The sequence below is a fragment of the Hemitrygon akajei genome, chromosome 12, assembly GCF_048418815.1.
Source record: "Hemitrygon akajei chromosome 12, sHemAka1.3, whole genome shotgun sequence".
Taxonomy (NCBI): Eukaryota; Metazoa; Chordata; class Chondrichthyes; order Myliobatiformes; family Dasyatidae; genus Hemitrygon; species Hemitrygon akajei.
The window spans coordinates 53,152,709-53,175,095 of record NC_133135.1 but is presented as its reverse complement, the minus strand read 5'-3'; the positions used below and the strand labels follow the sequence as shown (position 1 = coordinate 53,175,095).

General features: G+C 41.0%; 1 protein-coding gene across 1 annotated transcript; it reads left to right on the top strand.

The window, feature by feature from the left end:
* Nucleotides 1–9,541: 9,541 nt before the first annotated feature.
* magoh (mago homolog, exon junction complex subunit) lies at nucleotides 9,542–22,350 on the top strand. Its single transcript, XM_073063106.1, has 5 exons — nucleotides 9,542–9,692; nucleotides 15,405–15,463; nucleotides 15,708–15,818; nucleotides 18,983–19,065; nucleotides 21,603–22,350. The coding sequence occupies exons 1-5, from the start codon at nucleotides 9,575–9,577 to the stop codon at nucleotides 21,700–21,702; spliced, it is 471 nt and encodes a 156-aa protein (XP_072919207.1). The 5' UTR covers nucleotides 9,542–9,574; the 3' UTR covers nucleotides 21,703–22,350.
* Nucleotides 22,351–22,387: the final 37 nt, after the last annotated feature.

The following is a 22,387-nucleotide window of genomic DNA, read 5'->3' as shown; positions in this document are numbered from 1 at the left end:
CCAACGAGGTGAAGCAGCAACACAGACACGGTAAACATGGCACCCTTCCATCCGCCCAACAACCTGTTAGGATGGGATGCAGCTTCTTTCCCCAGGCTGGGAGACCACTAGCCAGCTCTCATCAGTAGCGTTACGCTGTTTACCTCTTAACTTCTGTCGTATATTCACCTTATTATTTGTTAATTTATTTGTGGTAATATTACTTAATGTGTTGCGTGTGTGGGGAATGTTGGTCCAGGGTAATGTTGTTTCGTTTGGTGGCATACATGTATATGGTTGAATGACAATAACTTGAACTAGAGTACAACACATTAACAGGCTCTTTGGCGCATCCGGTCCATGACAACCTCATATTCTACCTAGTTCCAGCTACCAGCAGCCACACCATATCTCTCCAAAGCCCTCTCATCCATGTACCTGTCCAAGCTTCTCTTAAATGTTACAATTAATCTTGCATCTACCACTTCTGCTCATAATTCATTTCCTACTCATACAACCTCAAAGAAAAGAAGTTTCCCTTCAGATTGCCCTTGAATATTTCATCTTTCACCCTAAACCTATGACCTCTAGTTCTAGTCTCATGCAATCACCCTATAATCAAAAGTAGCAACTAATGGAGCTTGACCATCCCACAATCATCAGACCTGATTAACATTCTACAATCCTGTCATATTTGATTATGTAGTGGTGGACAATTAAACAGCTAACTGACCAGCAATGCGTCATAAGGTAGTGGTGACACAATACATACTAAACTCCAGATAATGCAATGGCTGGAAAAGAAAAGAGGCTCATATCAGGGGAATGAATGTCAACTCAGGAAGATTAGAAGACAGATGTAGAAAATGTACCACAATCCCAGTGGACTGCGAACAGCACAGCTCAGGAACTGGCTTGCAACCCAAGATTCCTCTATACATCAGTGCCCTAAGTGTCCTGCCATTTTCTTTATTTTCCTCTTGCACTGAACCTCCCAAAATACATATCTCACTTGCTTGGATGAAGCTCCATCTGCCATTTCTCCATCGGAATTTACAGCTGATCCATATCCTGCTCTATCCTGTTACAATCTTCATCACTATTGTTACGAAGGTGGAGCAACTCTGAGGGGCCGAAGGGTACAAAGTCGCCCCCTCCTTTTTGAGAATCGCAAGATCGCTATTATTTCGGGTCTGGGACCCAGGAATTGAGAGGGATACACATCATGAGAGAGACACACACAGAATACACAAGGTTTGGAATGTCTCCTGACATCAGCGGAACGGAACCACTGACTACTGCTATTGTCTCTTGGAGAAGGAATTGTGTCTTGAGTACTGTACTATTCATTGAAACCCCTCAGGGGACAACCAGAGTGGTCTGGTTGAGGGATTGCATCATCCCAACCTGATTGACATCTGAGACCCCGTGAGTAAGGATAAAAGAGGGGTCTGGGGAACAACCCTTTAGACGCACCAGGAGAAACGCTAGAAATCCCGTGACAGCTTTTTATAGCGAAAGCCGGTGGGGGCTCGTGTGCGTCCTCCCTTGCCTGGGTGGCGGGCTCACCATGGAAGAATGGTTTAGCTAAAGGAGAGGTCACAAGTGAACGGCCACAACAACGAGACACCTGACGGATCGAAAATCATAAGGGAAGGTTGGCAAAACCCGTAGCGGTAAATGTTCCCATTCTTTCTCTCTCTCTCTCCAACAATTGCAACACAGCAACAACCAAAAGACAGCAACTTGTGGAACTGCAGTGAACTTTATATTTCCATCGGACAATACATTATCCCCTAGACAACGATAGAGCTTATTTCTTATTGATTATTATTATACCCGCACTTTTAGGTTTAGTATTGATGATGTATATTATCTGTATATTTGCATTGATATTATTTTTGTGTATTTTTACTAATAAATACTGTTAAAAATAGTATCATCAGACTTCAACGGACGTCTCTATCTTTGCTGGTAAGTCACCCAGTTACGGGGTTCGTAACAACGTGGGGCCTCGTCTCGAGATTTGATACCAAATTGGAGGGCCAGTAAATCGGGCTTTTAAGTCCAAACTTGGATCTGGTTGTGCGGGTAACCAGACAGGAAACCAGCAAAGATGGACGTAGACAAATTTATAAAAAACCCAACTCTGGAGGCGCTAGAGGCTGCCACAAAGTCGGACTTGATAAATATTGCGAAAGGACTAAATCTCGCAGAGGTGAGGTTGTCAATGAAAAAGCGGGAAGTGCGGAGGGCCATAACTCAGTATTATATTGGGAAGAATGTGTTTTCGGCTGAGGTATTGGAAAATATCCCTGAAAAGGTACCAGCTAGTGGGACGGCTCGGTTAGAGTTGGAAAAATTAAGGTTGGAACATGAAATTAGGTTAAAACAGCTGGAAGCAGCTGAAAAGGAGAAGGAAAGAGCTGAAAAGGAGAAGGAAGGAGCCGAAAAGGAGAAGGAAAGAGCTGAATAGGAGAAGGAAAGAGCCAAAAAGCAGAGGGAGCATGAGCTTCAGCTAAAGGAGTTAGAGGTGAAAAGGGAGCATGAAATTAAGTTAAAACAGCTGGAGAAGGAAAGAGCCGAAAAGGAGAGGGAGTATGAGGAGAAGGAGAAACAGAGGCAACTTGAGTTAGACCTGGAGAAGTTAAGGAAAGAGCGAAGAGCTCAAGGGCCAGACCGAGAGGAGATTTAATGTTAGTAGGGAGTTTAGGTTAGTACCTCCGTTTAAGGAGACGGATGTTGATAGTTGTTTCTTGCATGTTTAAAAGGTGGCAGTGAGTCAGAAGTGGCCCAGAGATCAGTGGGTGGCGTTGTTACAAAATGTGTTAAAAGGGAAGGCACAATGGGCATATGCGGCGTTGTCTATGGAGGAGGAGGGGTCTGAGAATTATGAGGAAGTAAAAGAGGCCATTCTTCGGGCTTACGAATTGGTACCTGAGGCCTATAGACAAAAGTTCAGAAATTTAAAGAAAGGGTGGAATCAGACGCATGCAGAGTTTGCCTATGAGAAGGGTGTGCTCTTGGATCGTTGGTGTGCAGCAGAAATGGTGGAAGAAGATTTTCAGCGTTTAAGGGAGTTAATTCTGATTGAGGAATTTAAAGGTTGTGTTTCGGATGATATCCGGATGTATTTGAATGAGAAGCCAAATAAGTCCATATCCGAATTTGCCAGGTGCGCAGATGAATATGCCCTAACCCACAAGACAAAGTTTTCCTCAAATAAAAGTTACCAGAAAGACCGTGGGAACAGTAGAGAAAGCCCGCCGGCTGAGGCAGAGAGTCAGCTGGGAGCTAGTGGTAAAACTAAGGAGGAGGAAAGGCAAGACGGCAGGAGAGGTCCTGGCTTGACCTGTTTTAATTGTGGAAAGGTGGGTCATATTGCATCTAAGTGCTTTGCTCCGAGGAAGGAGACAGGAAAAGGGAAAGCAGCAGTCCCTACAGGATGTATTGTGTTGATCAGTAAATAGATGAGAAAGCCCCAGGTAGATAGAACACGAGAGGGGCCTGAGAAATTTATTTCAGAAGGAACAGTGTCTGTGAAAGAGGGAGAAACACCAGTTCCAGTGCAGATCTGGAGGGACACTGGAGCTGAGCTGTCATTGATTCGCAGTAAGGTACTAGATTTTGGTCCCGAGACTGGAGAGGTAGCTTTGAGAGGCATAGGAAAAGGGACAGAAGCTGTACCTTTGCATAGGATCATTATAAATTGTGAGCTGGTATCTGGACCAGTTGAAATAGGGGTGCGATCAGAATTTCCGAGAACTGACGTAGACATCCTTCTGGGTAACGATTTAGCTGATGGTGAAGTTTGGTCGGCCATGGAGCTGATGAGCCAGCCTGTAAGTGTTGAGGACCCGCCCCTAGATTCCAAGATCTATCCCACATGTGTGATCACTCGCAGCATGTCGAGAAAGGCAGCTGAGAATGGGATCAGTTTAAATCAGGCCAGTATTGATTTGGCCGAGACGTTTTTACCGACCCTGTACCAAGAGGGGTTAGCGGGTGGTAAAACGGAGAATAGGGAGGTGAAAGAGAGTAAAGGAGAGGAGGTAGACCTGCCCTTAGCCAGGAGGAAATTTATAGAGGCACGGAGTAAAAATGAGAAACAGATAAGGTTGTTAGAAGGTCCAGGGTTGGACATGGATGATCTGTCTGGCTTGACAGAACTGTTTGAAGAAGTTGAAAATTTTAAAGGTGTTCCCGATAATGAAATGAGGGCAGTCCTAGATGAAAAGGATGCCGTTACGTTGAAGGAGTCTGCTGGGTTAGCAGATGAGGTTGTTTCAGCCCGCAGGGTTGAGTTTACTCCAGAAGGGAGTTGCCCAGAGAGTAGCTGGGAGGATCAGGGGAACTTAGAATTTGAAAAGGGGACGGGTATTGAAAGCCCGGAAGAGGCAGATGTCCCGTTTGAGTGTGTTCAAGATGTGGATGCATGTGGTACTGAACCTAGGAATGAAACTCAGGAAAAGTCTGAGGTATTTGATTCAGTTAAAAAGGAATGCAGTCCTTGTGGGTCAGATGGACTTGGTTCAGTGAAGAAAGGGTTAACCTTGGTACTAGTGGGAAGTGAGAATTCCCAGTTGTTTGTGTTTGAAGATGTGTTAAAAGGTGGTGATGTGAATATTATTACTGAAGGAAAAGGGAAAAGTGTAGTTCCTAAATTGAATGAAGAAAATTTAAAGTCTGGAATGGTGTCAGAAGCAGTAACCAGGCTGAAGGGACAATGGCTTGTTAACACGGTGCCTGCGAATCAATTACAGTTTGATTTGGAATGTATATGTGCCCCACGCGCTATTGTTATTCAAGAGTGTGCTGTGAAGAGGCAGAATTTGAAATGTTGTTTAGATAAAGAGGGATTGCTTGCAGATATTAAACTGAAAACTAATAGAATGAAGGGTCCTGAAGATAAAACTAACGACTTGCTTAAAAATAAAGAATTGTGTGGACGTTCAGAAAATGGGCTACATTTGGAAAACATTGTTGATAAAATAACTCCTATGAAAGGAGCATGCAAAAGCCTATTCCACACTGGTATACAAGCTAACCACGTGGGAGTTAACTGGAAAAGGGGCGAGGGTTGATGGGATGCCACTTTAAATAACAGGATCCGGTTTTAAGGGATTTCAACAAAGCATGTAACTAATAAAGACAACCCCATGGAAGATTGACTGTTAAGTTTGAAAGTAAAATAAAGATTAGTATTTGCATGAACTTTTGTAATATACACGTAAGCTAAGATCACAACTCTTTAGTTTTGTTTTGCTGAAGAAAAGGAATAAAAATAGGTGGTTATTAAATTGGAGTCTGATGCTACAAGAATTTATTAAGGTACAAGATATTAAGATATTAAAGGAAGACAATGTAATCGCTAACTGTTTAGATGCTGAATTGAATGTATAACTGTATTACTCTGTAGTGAAAAAAAAAACTCTTTTGTATTGTGTTAGGTTCTGAAATCCAGTAAGACTCTGTATTAATTAATTTTTACCTGTGGCAAAAAAATCCTTAGAAGGAAGGGGTTGTTACGAAGGTGCAGCAACTCTGAGGGGCCGAAGGGTACAAAGTCGTCCCCTCCTTTTTGAGAATCACAAGATCGCTATTATTTCGGGTCTGGGACCCAGGAATTGAGAGGGATACACATCATGAGAGAGACACACACAGAATACACAAGGTTTGGAATGTCTCCTGACATCCGCGGAACAGAACCACTGACTACTGCTATTGTCTCTTGGAGAAGGAATTGTGTATTGAGTACTGTACTATTCATTGAAACCCCTCAGGGGACAACCAGAGTGGTCTGGTTGAGGGATTGCATCATCCCAACCTGATTGACATCTGAGACCCTGTGAGTAAGGATAAAAGAGGGGTCTGGGGAACACTCCTTTAGACGCACCAGGAGAAACGCTAGAAATCCCGTGACAGCGTTTTATAGCGAAAGCCGGTGGGGGCTCGTGTGCGTCCTCCCTTGCCTGGTTGGCGGGCTCACCACGGAAGAACGGTTTAGCTAAAGGAGAGGTCACAAGTGAATGGCCACGACAACGAGACACCTGACGGATCAAAAATCATAAAGGAAGGTTGGCAAAACTCGTAGCGGTAAATGTTCCCATTCTTTCTCTCTCTCTCCCCAACAATTGCAACACAGCGACAACCAAAAGATGGCAGCTTGTGGAACTGCAGTGAACTTTATATTTCCATCAGACAATACTTATCCCCTAGACAACGATAGATCTTATTTCTTATTGATTATTATTATACCTGCACTTTTAGGTTTAGTATTGACGACGTATATTATCTGTATATTTGCATTGATATTATTTTTGTGTATTTTTACTAATAAATACTGTTAAAAATAGTATCATCAGACTTCAACGGACGTCTCTATCTTTGCTGGTAAGTCACCCAGTTACGAGGTTCATAATACTATCCACGGCTCACCAATTTACTTACTTATTTAGAGATACAGCATGGTATCAGCCCTTCGAGAAGTACCACCAGCAACCCACTGCTTTAACTCCAGTCTAATCACAGGCAAATTTACAATTACTAATTATCCTATTAATCAGCGTCTGTCATCGGCAAACTTACTAATCAGTCCACTTACACTTTCACTCATATTATCAACAGATACTACAAACAGTAGTTCAATTGTTCAACAGCACGAACAAATTTGTATCCACATTACCAATGCAATTTAACTGAATCATCGGGACCAGCTTGCCACAACATCTACTGTCCGATCCTCCTTAATCATCTTCATCATCTCCACAAAACACAGCTTGACTTGCAAGTTGAGTCGGCAGTAAGGAAGGCAAATGCAACGTTATCATTCATTTTGAGAGGACTAGAATATAAAATCACGAATGCCATGGTGAGGCTTTCTAAGGCATTGGTTAGAACACATTTGGAATATTGTGAGCACTTTTGGGCTCCATTCCCATGAAAGGGTGTGCTGACATTAGAGAGGGTCCAGAGGAAGTTTACTAGAGTGATCCCAGGAATGAAAGTGTTAGATGTATGAGGAGCATTTGATGGCTGTGGGCCTGTACTCACTGGAGTTGAGAAGAATGAAGGGGTAATCTCATTGAAACCTACCAAATATGAAAAGCCTGGACAGAGTAGACATGAAGAGGACATTTCCAATAGTGGGAGACTTTAGGACCAGAGAGCATAGACTTAGAATAGAAAGATGCTCCCCTAGAGCAGAAATGAGGAAGGATTTCTTTAGCTAGAGGGTGGTGAATCTTCATTTGTCACGGATGGCTGTAGGCAAAGTCATTGGATGTAGTTCATGTTAAAGTTGATGGGTTCTTGATTAGTAAGGGAGTCAAAGGCTGTGGGAGAAGACAGGAGAATGGGGCTGAGAAGGAAAAAAATCAGCCATGATTGAATGGCGGAGCAGACTTGAAAGGCCAAAAGGCTTAACTCTGCTCCTATGTCATATGGTTTTATGGTCTTGTACGTATTAGAACTTCAATGATGATATGAAGTTCAAAGTAAATATATTATCAAAATACATCTATGTCACATTCAACCCTGACAAGTCTCTGAAACAATAACACCAAGGAATTTAAAGTTGCTGACCCTCTCTACCTCTGATCCTCTGATGAGGACTGGATCATGGACATGTGGTTTCCTTCTCTTGAACTCAGCTCCTTGGTCTTGCTAACATTCAGTAAGAGGTTGTTGTTATGATACCACTCAGCCAGATTTTCAATCTGCCTCCTAAATACTGATTCATAACTACCTGTGATTTGGTCTAGGACAGTGGGGTCATCAGCAAACTTGAATATGGTATTGGAGCTGTGCTCCAAAAGAAAAGACTTGAGTATTTGCAACTATCATCAGCAAATAAGGGCTAGGAGGTTGACAGCAGCTCCTCGGCCTTCCGTCACAGGAACCAGTCCTTACCTGGAGGTTGAATAATCACCAGAGCTACAGGTATTGCCAACATCATGGTCATTTGTCTCAGCACAGCTGGCAAACTGGCATCTGCCTAACAACACAGTCTATTACCCTAGTTAAACTCTGTCTGTGTTATCAGAACTATTTCAATCTGACAAACTACAAATACAATGTACTTTTAATAACCTTTTAAATCAAGACACAACGTGGTAGGTGGAGGCTGAACACATGCCATTGTTTGTTGTTCAACAGCTGATTCAGGTATTCTCCCAATGCTGCTATGCTGCTTTTGCTGCCCTGCACACATTATATTTTCATCATATTAACAGTACATAATAATTATTACTGTTTAATACATATGTGGATTGAACAAGTGGTAAGACAAAGACTGCTTACCTGTAGCACATAAATTCAGAGTTGGAAACGATGCTGATCCCAAGCTAGAGTATCTCATTATATATTCCAAAATCTGAAAAAATCCTAAATCTAAAACACCTCCAGTCCCAAGCATTTCAGATAAGGGGTACTCAACCTGTACTACAACCACATATCAGTGATAGAGTGTTCAGCTGTAGGTGAATAAACTGACAAATGAATGCTTATTCCATTGACAAGAGACAGGAGTGCGATAGAATACTTTCCACTTGCTGGAAGTTTGCAATCATTTATTTTTCTAAATTCCAGCAGATACAAGTCTTGCTTCTCCATCTTTTCCTGGTTAGACAACCTATCCATACCAGATTTTTCAGAGTTGATTGCTGCCTGTCATTTGCAAGGGGTTAACAGTATTTCCCAGTTATGCTAATGTAAAGATGAAATGTTACATGTAATGACAGTGACATGGCTAATGGAACTGATGCCTCACAGAATCAGAGACCCAGCTTCAATCCTGACTCCAGGTGCTGTCTGTGTAGACTATGTAAGTTATCCCCATGACGAGTGGGTTTACCACCCACTTTGCAGGTGAAAGCTAATAAGCCATTGTAAATTGCTCCTTGTGTGCAGGTGAATGATAGAATCTGGAAGGAGCAGGGTGGAATTGTTGGGAATGTGGGGAAAATAAAATGTGATAATGTAATTAATTTATTTATTCATTGCATAACCATTTTCATTTGCGAAAATGGATACAAAATTGCCAGACTTGGTGAGCTGAATGGGCTGTTTCCCTGTATATGACTGAATTCCTCCATCATTTCAGAGCTGAAGCTCTGGATTGAAAATTCGTCTCCACTAACTCCAGAGACATCAGCAGAAGAAAAAGAGATAACGTATATGATACGCTACAACAGAAAAGTTCAAGATGCTGTTTGTTTTTAATTCTGATGCCGCGGTAGTTCTACCAACTTTTTGGCCCCCAAGTTCTTTGAAGAGGACGGCAGTGAATCCAGGGCTCTGGGTAGCCTTCATCATTCCTCCAGTACATTAGCTGGTCATTTGCACATTGCTGTTATGAGGAAATGTTGCGTTAAGTTGATTACTGTAGATATATATCAGCGATACTTTACTGAAAAAACACATTTCACTAGAAAGAAAACTTCTCAAACCCAGTTCTATCTTCAAGAAACTAAACATCCCTTAAGGGACAACCTACTCACAGTGAACTTCTCACGCCCCATATATGATTGACATGTGACGTTTTTCGTGCGTGTGACGCAACGCTCAGCGTAGCTGTGACGATTGGCGGCGTCCGATGCGGCGGGGCGGCCTCAGCGAAGGCGGCATGTCGAGTGATTTCTATCTTCGTTATTATGTGGGGCACAAGGGGAAATTCGGCCACGAGTTCCTGGAGTTTGAGTTCAGGCCGGATGGTAAGTTGTGCCTGGAGGTGGCGTACGATGGGCGAAGTGGGGGCTGGTGTGAGTGACAGGCCTGGGCAGTCTGGCCTGTGCCGCCATGCAGCCGCCTGGTCAGGCGGACCGCTTCGGAGCCACACACACAAATACCGGAGGAATTCAGCAAACCTCGGGAGGAGCAGTGGGTCAGAGCAGCCTTGGTCCATCCCCTCCGCTTTCCTGAGGGTTTGCACTGAGGCAGGCGTTCAGGACGAGAACAGATCGTTAGGCCCAGTTGATCCATACTAGTGTTTTACCTCCCTACTTGAATAAGCAAGTGCAGGGATGGTTAAATTTGCAGATGACATGGAGATTGGTGGTATTGTGGATAGCGTAGCAGATTGTAGTTTACAATCTGGACTGGGCTGAGAGGTGGCAGATGGAGTTCAATGCAGGAAAGTGTCAAGTGATGCACTTTAAAAGGTCGAACTTGAAGGAGTACAGGGTTAATGGAACAGTGTGGACGAATGGAGGGTTCTTGGGTTCCACGTCCATAGATCCCTCAAAAGCTGGCATGCAAGTTGATGGTGTGATTAGTTGGGAGAGTGAGTTTAAGGTAATGTTGCATCTCTTTAAAACTCTGGTTAGACAGGTGGTGGTAGAGGCAGATACATTAGGGATATTTAAGAAACAGTTCAAAGTAAATTTATTATCAAAGGACATATATGTCACCATATCCTACCCTGGGATGCATTTTCTTGCAAACGTTCACAGTAGAACAAAGATGGCCATCCATTTCTCCTTTATCCAAATGCCTATGTGGGAGGGAAGTGTTAGAATGATCTTGGAGTAGGTTAAGAGGTCGGCACATTTTGGGCCAAAGGGACCGCACTGGGTAATGATGTTCAGTGTTCTCATACTTCAATTCCACTCCTTTTTTCCACTTTATTGCTCCCCGCTCCCCCCCCCCCCCCACAACCCCAAACTCCACAGCCTGGGGAAATGAACTCCCTACATGTAGAATGTTATGCCCTTTCAGACCTTTGTATGAACTGGTGTAGGGGTTTCCAACCTGGAATCCATGGACTCCTTGCTTAATTGTTCTGATCCATTGTGTAAAAAAGGTTGAGAACCCCTGTTGTAGAGTGTACAGTCCCAGACTCGTCATCTGGTAAACCAGTCTAGTGAATCTCTGTTGTATATTTTCAATGACAGGTGCATCCTTGAATAAGGAGGTTAAAGTTGTACACAGTAGTCCAAGTGTAGTCCTGTTAAAGTCCTATACAATTACAATATGTCCAAGTCCTTTCATCATAAAGGATAACCTATTTATCCTCATTTTTTCCTGGCCATGCATTTTGGCTTTCATTGACAGGTGTACAATCAGATCTGGGTCCCATTGAACATAAACAATAGGCATCTCTCTTTAGTGGTCATCTTAAAGTCGAAGATATGGGCTATTAGGTTTTGGATGTTTCTTACCCTTCAGACCCTTTATTTCCTTCCCTGTAGACAAACTCAAAATTTGTCTTTTTTAAGTCTCTAAGATATTACATTATCTCACTAATCTTTGAAGTTTTAACTCTGCTTTTATTTTCATCCTCAACTTAGATTTTACTTTCTCTTATCAATGTGTTGGCAATGCCTCAGTCTTCCTGCATTGACTGCTGCAAAAGGAAGGTAGAAAATCCTGAAGTTGTTTAGAATGTGCAACTTTTCAAGATGCAACAATATTATTAGGCTGAAAACTTGAATTATTTTGCAAAGCTTTCAAGGAAGGTCAACTAGAAAAGCTCCTGTTTCTTTCCTATCTGAACTTTTTTTTTGGAGGGGGTGTTTGTTACGTAGATGGTACAGAAGCTGCAAGGCCCTACAGAGGACAGTAAAAACTGCTGAGAGGATAACAGAGGTCTTCCTCTCAAATCCCCCTCCCCATTTGTGACATTTATTGGGAACATTGCTGAAAGTATTTTTGAGGATCCATACCACAATCTCTTTGACCCACTGCTGTCAGGAAGGAGGTACAGTTGATGTCTGCTACGTCTGCCAGGCTGGGTAACAGCTTCTTCCCTCAGGTTGTGAGACTAATGAATACCCTGCATATCCTGCCACCGTTACGACAGTGAGCTACTTACCATACTGTTTACCTGTGCTATGCAAATCTACATGCATTTTGAATTATATTTTATTAACTTATTTTTAGTATAATATTTTGTTTCATAGTGTGGATAGCCAGAGGCTTTTTCCCAGGGATGAAATGGCTATCACGAGGGGGCATTGTTTTGTGTGGCATCCGTTAGTCTCGCAAGACCATGGATCTGCGCCTGGAAAGTCTTGTGCCTTAGTGGTGAGGCGACGCTGGAGTGTCCTCTCCAGGGCGTAGGCCTGGGTAAGGTTGTATGGAAGACCAGCAGTTGCCCATGCAGCGAGTCTCCCCTCTCCATGCCACTGACGTTGTCCAATGGAAGGGCAAGGGCCGATACAGCTTGGCACCAGTGTCATCGCAGGAGTTGCCAGAATGAGGTTGAAGGCAACGTCAGACTGCCTTAGGGACTCCATCTCCGGGTTTGTCCTCAGGGTTTACTCCCGAAGCCTTTTCCATGAGTGGGTATGGCCGCAAGGCAGCGGAGGTTTGAAATCAGAGTTTCTCTTAGATGGACTGCCTTCCCAGGCTGACGAACTCAATCTACCCAAAGCACTGGTTTTAAGGTGCCAGGACCCGCCTTCGCCCCTTCTCCTGTCAGTAGAAACAGTTCCGCCGGGCTTAGTGGCTAAGCCACACGAAAAGGCCAGGAGTTGGACTTGGTTGTCAGAGGCTGTTTGAGGCGCATGCCGTGAGGAGCACTTTTAGGTAGTGGGAGCTTGTCTCCACTACCACTCCTCGGCTTGACAACCTTGGCATTGTTTTAAGGTGCTGAGAAATACGTACAGGGGGATGTCGGGTAAGTTTTTCCAGAGAGAGAGTTGGGTGTGTGGAATGCATTGCTGGTGATGGTCGTGGGGGCAGATACAACATGGTCTTTTGAGGGACTGTTAGATAGGTACATGGAACTTAGAAAAATAGAGGGCTCTGCGGTAGGGTAATCCTAGGTGTTTCTCGAGTAGGTTACATTTTGGGCCGAAGGGCCTGTAATGTGCTATAGATTTCTGTATTCTATGTAAATGGTAGGGCACTGAGGAGTACAGTAGAACAGAGGGATCTGGGAATACAGATACAAAATTCCCTAAAAGTGGCGTCACAGGTAGATAGGGTAGTGAAGAGAGCTTTTGGTACATTGGCCTTTATAAATCAAAGTATTGAGTATAAGAGTGGGAATGTTATGGTGAGGTTGTATAAGGCATTGGTGAGGCCGAATTTGGAGTATTGTGTGCAGTTTTGGTCACCAAATTACAGGAAGGATATTAATAATGTTGAAAGAGTGCAGAGAAGGTTTACGAGGATGTTGCCGAGACTTAAGAAACTGAGTTACAGAGAAAGGCTGAATAGGTTAGGACTTTATTCCCTGGAACGTAGAAGAATGAGGGGAGATTTGATAGAGGTATATAAAATTATGATGGGTATAGATAGAGTGAATGCAAGCAGGCTTTTTCCACTGAAGCTAGGGGAGAAAAAACAGAGGACATGGGTTAAGGGTGAAAGGGGAAAAGTTTAAAGGGAACATTGGGGGGGCTTCTTCACACAGAGAGTGGTGGGAGTGTGGATTGAGCTGCCAGATGAAGTGGTAAATGCGGGCTCATTTTTAACATTTAAGAAAAACTTGGATAGGCACATGAATGAGAGGTGTATGGAGGGATATGGTCCAGGTGCAGGTCAGTGGGACTAGGCAGAAAAATGGTTCGGCACAGCCAAGAAGGGTCAAAAGGCCTGTTTCTGTGCTGTAATGTTCTATGGTTCTATGTGCTGTGATTGATGTATGTTTTGTGGATGCACCATGGGTCAGAAGGAATGTTGTTTTGTTTGGATACAGTATATGTACAGTCAGATGGCAAACTTGAGCTTGAATGTGAATCAGTGGTCAGAATGCTGCTTTTTGTTCCAAGCTCAGGAAGATTGTTAAAGTACATCAGTGGTGTAAGACTTTGATACTTGTGGCTCCTCAGATCCACTGCCTTGTAGCTGTGCCTGTACTTGTGTCAAAATCTGAGATCAAATTCAGCTTTCCTTGCTCTCACAATTTTACAAAATCATCAGTTCTGAATTCAGCTTTTACCTTTTTAAGGAAATGACCAGTAAAGTGAAGAAGATGGATGGTCATTGGGTTATTTCAGTGGTGTAAAGGGGCTTTCTCTGATAACTTTTTAATAGACTATTATTTGGAATTGAAGCTTTGGTGAATAACTACTGAAAATGGGCATATGTACTCAAGTCCATCACCCTTACTGGGGCATAGGCTGCTGACAGCAACTCACCAGAGTCCTCTGTCCTGGGCCAGTCTTTTATGTTATCCTAGGTGTAAGCCATCTTCTTGGTAAAATACTTACTCTCCCAGGGATGAGGCTCCTGTTAGTGTTTCTGTAGCGCTGTGTTTTTTTTACAGGATGGGATTGCTAGCCCCATGCCAGCCTTCCTCCTTTTGCAGCTGGGCATGGGACCATCCATGGCAGAGTGACAATCAGTAAATTTGCTGTTAAACATTATTTTGAGTAATTTTATGCAAAATTGTGAACAGATATTCTGTTTTTAAAATATGCAAGGAGGAGTGTTGCCCTTCAGGCATAGGGCTGAAACTGTTGGGAGGGAGATTGATGCTGGGGAGAAGGATCAACACTTCAGGACTTTATTGCAACTGGAGATCAACTATTTTCATTTTTTTCAAGTGATAGCTAGAATGTTTAGGTAAATACACTTTAAATTCAATATATTATATTCAATATATTTTTCTTTATCAAGATGGGGGATGAAGCCCAAATAAGAAGTAGTAGTACAAGTTGGTAGGTGGTAGGTGAAGCAAGGTGAGGGGGAAGGTGGGTGGGAGGGAGGGGGTATAAGGAAAAAGTGGGGATATGGCCAATGGAAAAGGTAAAGGGCTAAAGAAGAAGGCATCTGATCAGATATGGGAGAAATTTAATTATAAGAGAACAGACAACAAAGAAGACTCTGCAGCTGCTGGAAATACAGAGTAACACACCCAAAATGCTGGACCAGTGGAGAAAGGGAAGGTGGAGGGGCATGTGAGGGAGGTGATAGGTGAGGAGCTGAGAGGGGAGCCAGAATGTGGAATGGCAAAAGAGAGATGGGGGAAGAAATTACTAGAAGTGAGAGGCCGCACTCTGCTTGGCAGAGCAACACCTCAAATTTTGTATGAGTAGCCTTCAAATTGATGGGATAAACATTGCTTTCTATAACTTCTGGTATTTGGTATCAACTCCCAGCTTCTCATTTCATTCTCCACTTCCCACCCACCTACTTTCCCCTTCACCTATCATCTGCCGGGTTTTTTCCTTCCCCTCCCCACTTCCTTTTCAGGAGTCTGAAACATCGACTGTTTATTCATTTCCATAGGTGTTGCCTGACATGCTGAGCTCCCCCAGCATTTTGTGTGTGTTACTCTGGATTTCCAGCATCTGCAGCATCTTATGTGTTGTCTGTTCTTTTCTGTTTAAACTTACAATGTTGGTAACTTAGGAATGCACTTCCATATAGAGGATGTGTATTAATAGTAATCAGAGAAATGTAAGTGATTTAAGATGTGGATTATAGTTTTAATGACCTTTGGGGAATAATAAAATATGTATGTTTTCTGACAGGTAAACTCAGATATGCAAACAACAGCAATTACAAAAATGATGTTATGATTAGAAAAGAGGTAAGCATATTTAAAACTTTGTCTTTTGAGTTGGAGAAAATTCGTAATTTGTGGCAGTTAAATTCTGAGCTAGTTATTTAGATAGTAAAATTGTATTTTTTCTGAGATAGATTTAACTTAAATTTGATGAAAAGTAATTTTGAAAGTTTTAGAATTTAGTTTTCTTGTGATATGCATTTTAATACATATATTACTGTGTTCTGATAATTCTGATACTTTGTTCATATAATTCTTATTTTGATAGGCGTATGTCCATAAAAGTGTAATGGAAGAGCTGAAGCGAATCATAGAAGATAGTGAAATCACAAAAGAAGATGATGCTTTGTGGCCTCCACCTGATCGAGTAGGGCGACAGGTCAGTACCTTTCCCTTTTTTATGCTATCAAATAAAATCCGCTTGACAACTTGTGAAAATATGATGCATTTCCGTTTGCATAAGCTCAGTACACTTTGATTAAATCTAGTATGTAAATTGGACTTGGGATTTTTTATGTAGATTCCTTCCCTAAAAACTAACCAACTTTTAAAATTCAAATATAAAAAAATAATTGATGCCTGCATTGCTGTAAAGGCACCACTAGCCAATTTATCAGACACAAGCTATGTTAAATAAAAACAGCATGCCAGGCAGCATCTGCTTAATGTTGCTATTCCAGATCAATGTCAGTTCATCAGAGGCTGCCTGTGTTTAATTCCAGAATCTGGAATTTTTTAGCTTTTGCACGATACACTTTAATGCAGCTTTGTCCAGCAGCATTCTATCCTTTTATTGATTTTTTTTTAAAACCGACAAATGAGTAAAACCATTAAACTACATCAACTTCCATAGAACACTTTGGGATGCACTGAAATCATGAAAGGTCCTTTATATGCAGAAATCTTCTCACAGCAATGATGATTTGTGCATTTAGCACTAAACTTTGGCCCACTCTTCAACGATCCAAGTACTATCAGACTTAAGGACTGCTTTTATCCTGCAATTACTTCATTTGTGAACAGACTATGCCAAAGATGAATTTGTGATTTCCCAATTTATCTCCTTGTGGCTTTTTCCACTTTATTTGTTTACCTGCACTGCACTTTATCTGTAGCTGCTACACTCTGTATTCGGCATTGTTTTCTTTTTTATTATTTAAGTATGGATGGCATGCAGGCAAAGTTTTTTCGATACATGTGACAATAATAAATCAGTGTTTTTTCCTTCCAATTTCACTTGTTTATTTTTGCTTCTACTGACACCATCTCAATAGCATTAAAGTTGGCCTTTACACATTCATCAGTTGTATGCAACCTCGTCTGTCCTTCACTTGTGCTGATTTTCTGCTCTATGTTGTCTTTTGACTGACAGATAGTCAACAACTTCCAAATCAGCAAAAGTAAAACTGAAACAATTATATTTTGGGCTCCACCAACCAGAAAAATGTACTGTTGATATTTTATAATACAAATCCTTAAATTTCTGCAATTAACATCTAAATCTAAAGGGCAACATTTTAAATATGACATCAAGCATACTTTTAATTATCTCAATTTTGATTGTTATAGTGGGTCCCACCATAAATAATACTAAGATGTAGAGGCCCTCTGTTGTTTAGGGTCAGCCATGGATGCTGTGTCCCAGTGTCTACATGATATGCAAGTCAGGGCAGTACCATATGAAGAACAAGCTGTGGCCCGTGTAGGATGCTCCCCCTTTCCACACAGCTGATGAATCCAAAGGAACACAGAGACCAAATTCAGTTTGGCATCAGCGGTATCGCAGGAGTTGCCAGTCAACGTTGAACTCACGTAGGACTGTCTTAGGGAATCCAGCTCCAGATTTTTCCTCAGGATTTACTCTGAAGCCTTCCTCATGAGTGGGTATAGCCACAAGGCAGCGGAGGTTTAAGATGAGAAATTTCCTTCTAGATGAACTGCTGACCTCAGTTGATGAACCCCATCTGTCTAAAGCGACTGGTTTTAAGGTGCCAGGAAACCTGCCTTTGGCCCTTCTCTGGTCAGTAGTAACGGTTCCACCATGCTTAGTAGATAAGCCACTTGTGAGAGCCTGAAGCTGGACTTGGTAGTCAGTGCCTATTTGAGCCACACACCATTTAATAGGGTAGTGGGAGGTTATCCCCATTACCTCCCCCAGCTATGACAACCTTAAGGATCCTACATACAGTATAGGTGTACAAAGTACATGATCCATGGTTTCCTGGAGGTAAAGATATAGCATAATTTGTAATTAAGATATGTATTCAACAGTCTTTGTTCATTATTAACATCAGTTGTTGAGTGGAATTGCTACATTTAGCCTTGGTGTTCTTCTATTGGGAAGGAAAGTAATAATTCACCTCCATGCTAAGTGTCAGACTCCTTAGTCATACAACACCTTCACTGCATTGCAGACCATCTGTGTATGTGTTTTTCTATTGCCACTCTTAAGGTTTAACTACAATAATGTGCTCACCACAAATATAAATCTACTCGGAGCACCCATCCTGTTGCTTCACCTCAATTTCAAATTACTTTTCATACCTGTTTTTGATGGTCTGCATGTGCTTTCTTGTCCTAAAATCATGGAACTAAAATTCTTATTCTGTGAAATTAGTTCCCTAAACTTCTGCATTTCTCTTCATCTCCAATTTCTTGCATGCTTTGTTATCTGTTACCAAAGTTATTTGGAACTTTTTAAAGGTGCACTATCAGTTCAAGTTATTGAAGATGACAAGAAATGATGTGAATTGATGATAGAGATCTGGGGTTCTGGTTTAAATTGAAATTTCCATAGTAGTGCGAGGCAGTAGGTAAGAGTAAGAGTGGAGGTTATATTAAATTATCTATATAGAGCCACAATGCTTAGCCAGAGGGTAGTGAATCTCTGAAGTTCATTGCCACTGGCTGTAGGTGTCAAGTAATTGGGTATATTCAAATGGAGGTTGATTAATAAGGGCATGAATGGTTTTGGGGAAAAGGTAAGACAATGGGATTGAGAGGGAGAATAAATCAGCCTTGGTTGAATGGCAGAGCAGACTTGGTGGGTCAAATGGCCTAATTCTCTTCCTATGTCCTGTGGTCTAATATTGAGTTATTCTGCTCATGCAGCTTATTATTTTGATTCCATGGTGTACTTTTTCTGATGGTCACAGTGCAAGATAAATACTGGAATGATTGAAACCTTGTATTGAAATCTAATATTTAAAAACATTTGTTTATCAGTAAAGGAGTCTGTGAAAGGGACTCCTTTAGAATATAGTGCAAACAGATATTGATTAATTCAACAGTCAGATAGTTTGGGTAATAATGGCACTGGGATACAGGATTAATTTTGCAACAACTGTCACTTTGTTGAAAGGAATGGGTAGCTTTAATTCTGCAGTTTCGAAAAGCCATTGTCTGCATCTTTTCTATATTAATTGATTGCTTGTGACTAATGTAGTGGCCAATGAAATGCATCAACCAACTCTAGCAATTAAAATGATCCTCTTGTGAAACATGCATAAATAATTGTCCTTTTTCATATTTTGTTTATAACAGGAACTGGAAATTGTAATAGGAGATGAACATATTTCATTTACAACATCTAAGATTGGCTCTTTAATTGATGTTAACCAATCCAAGTAAGTGTATCTTTGAAAAGGTTGGGGAAAATCTATTAAAAATGGTATAGGCAACAATGTATTACTTTATTGAGGAAACAGAAGTTCCCAAACTTTTGGGTTACTGCCCCCTTGACTCCCAGTGCCCCTACACCCTTTCTGGCCATTACATAAATCAAAATTGTACAGTTTTTTATAATGCACTGTGAAAGAAAATAGGAACTGTAAATTAAAAGCAGTGACAAATAATTTCCAAAAAATTATTCAGATCTTTTTAAAGCTATATAGAAAAGTAAAAATAAATTTCATCAACAATTTGAGTGTGTACATTATTTGTCCAACTATTCACTACTTCATTATTCTTTCATGTTTCAATGAGATGGGTGAACTAGGTGCAGTGATACCAGCTTCTGATCATCAGACTGAATGTCACTCAGATGGAGTCTCAGATCCCCGTGTTTAGTAATTTGCAGACTGTTTCATTGCTTTTGAAGAAGTTGAGTGACTGCACTAAAACTGCTCTTCACTAAATACTATGCTGTTAAGGCAATAAAATACATCATGACCTTTTTCCACAGTGTAGGATAGTGTTCAGTCTTTTTATGCCACCAAAAGTCTTGGTATAATTTTTTTTTGAACCTTGGCTTCAGCTCAGTTATTTTGTAGCAAGATGAATTCTTCCTCCATCCTTCCTGTTAATTCTTTATTACAAGTGTTAAGAAATGGATTATTACCCATTCTGAAGTTTGGAAGATCCTGCAATCTCTCTGACTTGTTTTTATGGAGTTCACCTAGGTGGGCACAGTACACATCTTTCTTTCTTTCCCTTCCAACTCAGATCGGCTCAAATATTGGAAAGGATCACAATGGCTAATGTTGCACTTAAATACGGTTAACTTGGACAGAAATGCGGAGATGACTGATTTAACTTTGCTAAGATTCACATCATTACCTTGCAGTTGAATGTTGATTTCATTATACTCTGCGAATAATTCTGACAAATAAACAATGTTAGGCCTAATATTCTTAAATTGATTACTTAATTAAGTACTTAAGTCTTAAATAACTTTATCACAGTTTCAAGTGCACATGAAGTATCTCAGCAGTTTCCTTTTGAGGGCCTTCTGACTTCTTTGTACAACAGCAAACCTTCAAACTGTTCATCATTCTCAATACAAGGCTCTCAAAATGGGCAAGAATTGAAAGCATGGGACTTGAGTTTATTTACTGCTGAGATAACAGTATTTAATGATTTGTGTGGCTGATTACTTAGGGTTTTTTTGCAACAAGGTGTTCTCTGTGAATTACCCCATGAATGATAAAAATATTGAGCACAGCTTTTTTTTCAAGGAAGTACTAACCCCATACTGGCTCCAGTGTTCAGTCTTCCCTCTATTGTACAAGCAAGAATGTTGGTGTGTGGAATGTCCCCTTCGACATCCCCTTGAAAATAGCAACTCTTCATCTTTAATGAAGTGAGCATATCCAAGAAGCAAAGAGTCATTCCTTGTTAAATTGACTCTTCCAATTGCTGAGCAAGTTCTTTTGTCCTAGGTATGTTGCACAATGTGTCTTCCACATTCTCAGATATTCCATCTATTTGTCTCTTAACAGAGTTGTCACTAACCAGAATCAGTTTAATTATTTGGGCTATTGAGTTACGCAAAACCATACGCAGAACCTCCCTTGCCGCTGATAGAATTAGTTCTTCTCCAGTTGAATGAGGCATTCCAGATTTAGCAATGAGAATTGAAATGTTGTATGAAGCATGCAACCATCACAGCCTCTTGCCGGTACCGGGGCCTCTAATTGTTCCCCACAACCCCTGTCACCTCTGTTCCTTTTCAGTCCTTTAATGACAAAATGATACCTTTAGTATGTAACTACAGCCTTCCCCTCTCATACTGTGTCTTTCCCTCCTGTTTCTGCTGCCACATGCAACTTTTGCAATGGATTTGTTCTCTAGTGATGCTGCTTATGTCATCACGTTGTTGCTGTAGCTTGATTTAACCCAATGTCTCAAAAGGAAAAGAATCCCGCCTACCCCAATGTTGATTGAAAATATTGAGCTTGTGTTCAAAGTAATTTGTTTCTTAAATTAAGCCCCTCCCCTTGCTATTGATTGGCAGCCCCCTCAGAAACTTGGATTGCACACTTTGGGAACCACTATTCTAAAACAAGTCAGTAACCAAAATGGTAGGGTTGCTTGTTATTGATGGCTCCTCCATCATGCTATAGAAAATTCATTATTAACACCTCTTTTTAAAAAAAAGCTACATCTAAGACAAGTTTAGGCTTGTCATGTAAATAGCTAATTGAAGGATGGCAGCTTTAATGAGATGCAGAGAAAGAAGTCCATGCCTTCAATCGCGCATTCCAGAATAAGTCAGTATTTTTGAGAAAGAAGAGGACGTGGTCTGATGGAATAAATAACTGATAATTTAAAAGATATATTTTACCTTTGCACAGAGCATTAGGTAGAAATCTGCTAGTTTGTTTTACATTATTCTACTGGCAATGCTTTTCTTAAATGGAACAAAATATATGTTTGCTTCTAGGGATCCGGAGGGTCTTCGAGTATTCTACTACCTGGTACAAGACTTGAAATGCCTAGTTTTCAGTCTCATCGGGCTACATTTCAAGATCAAGCCCATCTAAGAATTTGATGTCCATACAAGGATGATGGATTGAAGTGGGGGATGGATTGAAGTGGGTGGTGGGGGAAATAAGGGATAGTAATAATTGGCTTGGGGTGACTCTTTGTTACAGGAACTAACTTTGTCTAATGTGGATTGTGGATTTGGTAATTTTTTTTAATGTGAATATAAATAATTCCATCTTTATAAACTATTACTTTTTATATTAAAATAAACATCATTTACATTTGTTTGCTGCTGGAAGTTCACTTTTAATGAATTAAAGAAGTCACTAACCGGTATTGCTATTTCGTAATGTATTTCTAAAGGTTTTATTAATCAAGAAAGCAAATGTTTTGGAGTATATAACAGCTTTTATGAAACATGCCACCAGAGTCTTTATACAGTTTTGTAGTTAGAGGATAGTATGAAGCCAAGATTAGAGGTTGGGTATCATCTTAACTGCAGACAATTGTATATTATTTTATATTTTAAAAAAGTACTCCTGGTTGACAGGGTTTAGGTCCACTTCCTGCAATTTTGATTACTGAAGATGCTTTGCCTTACCAGCAACACCGGATCAACATCAGAAATCTCTGTCAGTGGAAAGAATATGATTGCTCTGGCTTGATGTTTGCCAATTTAAGAATAATTAAAATCTTGAAGAATACATATTTTCATTAGTTTATTTTGTTTATCTCCACAAT

What these genes read in the sequence shown, in the direction of transcription:
- magoh (XM_073063106.1), top strand. Translation starts at nt 9,575, where the DNA reads ATGCGGCGGGGCGGCCTCAGCGAAGGCGGCATGTCGAGTGATTTCTAT. An exon ending in GTTTGAGTTCAGGCCGGATG is followed by an intron (nt 9,693 to 15,404) that starts GTAAGTTGTGCC and finishes GTTTTCTGACAG; the next exon opens with GTAAACTCAGATATGCAAAC. An exon ending in ATTGATGTTAACCAATCCAA is followed by an intron (nt 19,066 to 21,602) that starts GTAAGTGTATCT and finishes GTTTGCTTCTAG; the next exon opens with GGATCCGGAGGGTCTTCGAG.